Here is a 5,895-nt window from a genome sequence, read left to right as displayed (position 1 = left end):
GCTTTCTCAGCATCTATTGACATAATCATATGGTTTTTGGGTTTATTCTGTTTACATTGTGAATCACAGTTACTGTGGATATTGAATGAGCCTTGCGTCCCAGGGGCAATGCCCACTTAACCATGATGTATCACATTTTAAAGTGCTTCTGGATTTTATTTGCTAGTATTTTGTTGAGGACTTTCAGGTCTACATACATCAGGAATATTCATCTGATATTGTCTTTTGTCATTATGTCTCTTCCTGATTGTGTGTGCCAAGAACACACAGTAGAGGAAGGACAGTCTTTTCAATAATGGTGTAACAACCAGGCATCCATATGCAAAAGAAATAAAATCAGGCCTTCTCTAACTCCATATAGAAATCAACTAATAATGGGTATAATAACTGAAACCATAAACTCATAAATGACTTGGAGGAAAAAAAATCTTCCTCCCATTGATTCAGAACTGATTTCTTTGAATTTAATACCAAAGCACAGGAAAAACTATGTGCAATTATGTATCTGACAAGAAGTTCTATCCAAATGTATAAATAACCCATATACCTCAATAGCAAATAACGAATGAACTGATAAAAAAGGGCAAAATCCTGGATAGATTTTTTTTTCAGAAGACAAACACATGGCTAACAGAAAATGAAAATGTTCTCAACATTCCTCATTACCAGGGGAATTCAAATCAAAAGCACAATGTGATATCACCTCACACAAGTTAATATGGCTATTATCAGAAAGGTAAAAGATGACAAATGTTGGCAAGAATATGGGGAAAAGGGAATATTTAGTAGTGGGATTGGTTACTCCATAAGTTGAAAATAAAGCTATCATATAATCTGGTGATCCCACTTCGTTTTATACATCCAACAGAAATAAAATTATTTTGCCAAAGACATGTTCATTGCAAGATTATAAATAATTGTGTAGATTTGTAAAATAACTTAATGACTGTAAATGGATGAATGTATAAAGAAAATGTGTATACACAAAACTGAATTTTATTTGGCTTTGAAAAGAAGGAAATTCTGACATTTGCAACAACATGGATGGGCCTGGAGGACATGATGCTAAGTGGAATAAGCCAGATGCAGAAAGACAAATGCTGCACGATCTCATTTAAGTGTGGGATCTAAACTATCCCAGCTCTTGAAAGCAGAGAGTAGGATAGTGGGTCTCAGGACCTGAGAGGAGAGGGAAATTGGGTGATGTTGGCCAAAGGGTACAGAGTTTCAGTTGTCCAGGGTGAATGAGTCCTGGGGTCTAATATACAGCAATGTTCCTATAGTTAATACTGTATTGTAAAAATGATATTTGCTAAAAGGGTAGATCTTAGGTGTTCTCATCAGACACACACACACACACACACACACACAATAAAAATAAAAGTGGTAGGTCTGTGAGATGATAGATATACAAATTACCCTACCATGATGAGCATTTTACAATGTATATCTTATTTGGTTTGGATCTGTGTCCTGGACCAAATCTCATGTATTATAATCCTCAATCCTGAAGGTGGGACCTGGTGGGAGATGACTGGGTCATGGGGTGGGTCTTTCGTGAATGGTTCAGCAACAACTCCTAGTGCTGTTCTCACTACAGTGCATGGGATCTTACAAGATCTGGTTGTCTAACAGTGTGTAGACCTCTCCCGCCGCTTCCTGTGGCTGCTGCTCTGGCCATGTGATGTGCCTGCTCCCCTTGTCTTCTGCCATGATTCTAACTTTGCTGAGTCTCCCCACAAGGAGAAGCCACTGCATTTCCTGTACAGCCTGCAGAACTGTGAGCCAATTAAATATCCTTTTTTTAAAATTTCTGAGTCTCAGGCATTTCTTTTTAGCACTGTGAGAACGGACCAATAAAACATAAAAACATCAAGTGGAGCACTTTAAATATATATTTTTTAAAAATTTTCTATTATACCTCAATAAAAGTGAAAAAAATTAAACTTTTATAATAAAGAAATGCATACTTCATATTTTCTCAATAAAAACGAGAGAACATAGAAAAACTTACGTTAAGATATTTGCAACAGCTTTGCTTACAATATTCATAAACTGGAAACAAATTTAAAGTGCATCGACAGAAATACAGATCACTATATTGTCATTTATTTACTTAATGGGCTGACTCAGACATAAAATCTCTGTCCTTTCTCTCTCTCTGTCTCCATATATACATGAAAACTTTGAGGTTTCATGTCAGAGTTAGTTCATTAATTGAATAAATGACAATATGTTGATCTAATTTTATACATTAAATAACATAAATACACCTCAAATATAGCAAAAGTAGCCATTACCAAAAATAGCCTATAATGTTAGATTTCATTTATGTGAAGTTCAAAGCAGAAAAACATGGATCTATGGTGTCAGAAATAAAAACATTTCCCCATGCAGGAGCTGACCGCAGGCACAGAGGAAGACCTCTGTTGGGGGTGGACTTGCTCTTCAGCTACCTTAGGTGTTGGGGACAAGAGTATTCACCTTTGCCAGAAACTCTCTAGTGATACATTTTAGATCTATGCATTTCTTCTTATATGTAAATTTTATCTCATAAAACAAGAAATAAAAATGTATAAAATACTTTAAAATTCAGCAAATAATAAAAATAATATTAAAGCCTTATATAAAATATGAACATTATTAAATGAATTAATATAGTACACTCAAGTATGCCTAGCAAATTAAATTCCTGAAGCCGAAAAGATAAGGGTAACATCTATAACATAAAAAATAAAAAGCATACATTTCATAGAGAAGACAAAAATAGTCAGGACATATATGGAACATGTATTCTTTTTTCTAATCAAATGTCTTTAAATTATTTACACAATATTTTAACCTGTGTCATAAGTATAAATTACTAATATTGTGTCTGATATTACAACTATGAACAACTTTTAAAGAGAAAAGGATATTTGAGAACATGTGAAATAAATTAAATTTATTCTCAAAGTTGGTACAATGATTACACCTAAAAGTTCTAATAATACCCAGGTTTTCAGTAGGTCTTTTGAAAATTAATTTTAAGAGATAAACTAATGCAAATCAAAACCACAATCAGATATCATCTCACACCAGTTAGAATGGTGATCATTAAAAAGTCAGGAAACAACAGATGCTGGAGAGGATGTAGAGAAATAGGAACACTTCTACACTGTTGGTGGGAGTGTAAATTAGTTCAACCATTGTGGAAGACAGTGTGACAATTCCTCAAGGATCTGGAACCAGAAATACCATTTGACCCAGCAATCCCATTACTGGGTATATACTCAAAGGATTATAAATCATTCTACTGTAAAGACACATGCACACGTATATTTATTCCAGCACTATACACATTAGCAAAGACTTGGAACCAACACAAATGCCCATCAATGTTAGACTGGAAAAAGAAAATGTGGCACATATATGCCATGGAATACTATGTAGCCATAAAAAAACAATGAGTTCATGTCCTTTGCAGGGACACGGATGAAGCTGGAAACCATCATCCTCAGCAAACTATCACAGAAACAGAAAACTAAACACCACATGTTCTCACTCATAAGTGGGAGTTGAACACTGAGAACATATGGGCACAGGGAGGGGAACATCAGACACCGGGGCCTGTTGGGGGTGGGGGGCAAAAGGAGGGATGGCATTAGGAGAAACACCTCATGTAGTTGATGGGATGACGGGTGCAGCAAACCGCCATGGCACATGTATACCTATGTAACAAACCTGCACGTTCTGCACATGTATCCCAGAACTTAAAGTATAACAATAAATACATAAAAGAATAATCTTTAATAAAGAGACATCAGCATTCCATATCAGAAAGAAATTGAAAATATGTAATACATATAAAGTCCTAATAAGAAACCTTGAATCATAGGAAGAGTCTCATGTATGGTAGGCTGTAATATGTTTATTGTTAAAATTATCACCTTTATGTTGTTTTGAAAAATTAAACCAAAGCATAATAAAAGGAAGTGTTTTTGTGTTTATTTGGTACAACAACAGCATGTTGAGAAAACTGAAGAGACCTGAAATCCTGAGGAGGAGGCCTAATCCAAGGAGAGAGATGCTCCTGGACCTGTGGACACACACGGTTTGCCTGATTCTACCCATCTAGGAGCTACTTCCTGAAGCCTTCGGGAGACATGAGAATGGATGAGTTCCTCAGGACAATTCAATCAGATCTGGACAGGGGGCAAAAATTCATGACCTAGGGTAGATTAACAAATATAATTAAATTTTCATTGAAAATTGAGAAATTTTGGTTGTATATATTTATGGCCTGCAAAGCTATGTTATGATTTATAAATACAATATGGAATAATTGAATCAAGCTAATCGACATATATATTGCCTCAAATCCACAAATCCCTATCACTTTTTTGACAAGAATATTTGAAATTATTTCTTGGCTATTTTAAAATGACCAATACACTATGTTTAAGCTTACAAATAGACATCGATTTATGTGAATCATAGAGAATCATTGAAATCAATTATAGATTAATAATTTATATTTGTTTTTCATTAAGTTTGATTCTTTAGGACATATTTTAGAATTGTTCTGTTATAACGTTAAATATAAGAGACTACACATGTATGCATTGGTTTGTGTATTTAATCGTATGTCTAGGATGTAAATTAATGTCTCTATAGCTGTGTAGTAGCTGATATCAACAGACGTTAATAAAACTCTAGAAGAATAAGAGTAAATAATTAGGAAGAATTATTTCTTGAAGTTATGTATCTTTAAAAAATATCCCTACATATAAATTTTAAAATTACAATAACACAAATATCAATAAAAATACATCGTAAATAAAAATAATAAGATATCGCTACCTCATAAAACTCCAGAGTCCTGGAAAAACAAACCCGCCTCCTGCATCTGAGAAAGGAAACCGCCCCCTGCTCCTGCTCCTGCTCCTGGGACCTGTCCCTTTCTCAGTGGGTCCCGAGCGCCCCCTGGTGGCCCTGCGCGCCGCTGCAGGGAGGTTTGTGTCTGGGCTCACACTGACCTCCCCTCACTGTGTCTCTAGCACGGTAATACATGGCGGAGTCCTCGGTCTTCAGGCTGCTCATTTGCAGATACAGCGTGTTCTTTGAATCGTCTCTTGAGATGGTAAATCTGCCTTTCACAGACGCAGCATATTCTGTCGTGTAACTGTTAGCTTTGTTTCTTATTAAACCTTGCCACTCTAGCCCTTTCCCTTGAGCCTGACGGACCCAGCTCATGTAGTGATCACTGAAGGTGAATCCAGAGGCTGCACATGAGAGTCTCAGAGACCCCCCAGGCTGGACCAAGCCTCCCCCAGACTCCACCAGCTGCACCTCACACTGGACACCTGCAAACACAGAGACACCCTGGTCAGAAACTGCCACACAAATCCACTGTTTCTCTCACTCATGTCCCCTCACACTCAATCTCTCTATTTCTCCATGAATCACCTTTTAAAATAGCAACAAGGAAAACCCACCTCAGCCCAAACTCCATGGTGAGTCCTCTGTGTTCAGTGCTGATCTCTGAATGGAAACACCTGGGAATCTCAGGGCTGGGGCTCCTCTCCCAGAGCTGCAGGGTCAGGGCTGGGCTGGTTTTCATCAGCAATGGAAGGGGCCTATTTGCATGTCTCCTACTATATAGCGAGTTCTGGAAGGGATGCCTCAGAGTGGGCTGTGTCCCAGAGTGGATGTGAGCAATTATATGTCATAAATAATTAATTATCATTAGCATGTCTACTTTTAGATGCACATGAATTATGCTCTGTGAGAGTCAAATTTTCCTTCATTTACAAATGTGAACATAAACTCCCAAGCATGGAGGGGCCATGTGACGTGTCTACGAGCTCACATCTGGTAAGAGCCAGTCTCACTGTCTAGCCTGTGTTTCTCAGG

At 37.1% G+C, this 5,895-nt stretch overlaps 1 gene segment (V, D, J or C); it reads right to left on the bottom strand.

Annotated features, from left to right (window-relative positions):
• Positions 1-4,944: 4,944 nt before the first annotated feature.
• Positions 4,945-5,494, bottom strand: LOC129052360 (immunoglobulin heavy variable 3-72-like). The segment is given in 2 exon segments: positions 4,945-5,345; positions 5,449-5,494. Coding segments are annotated over 2 exon segments (447 nt in total).
• Between the last annotated feature and the right edge of the window lie 401 nt (positions 5,495-5,895).

The sequence above is a fragment of the Pongo abelii genome, chromosome 22 (assembly GCF_028885655.2).
Source record: "Pongo abelii isolate AG06213 chromosome 22, NHGRI_mPonAbe1-v2.0_pri, whole genome shotgun sequence".
Lineage (NCBI taxonomy): Eukaryota > Metazoa > Chordata > Mammalia > Primates > Hominidae > Pongo > Pongo abelii.
Note: the sequence above shows the minus strand (reverse complement) of the source record. Positions and strands in the feature narration are given on the sequence as shown.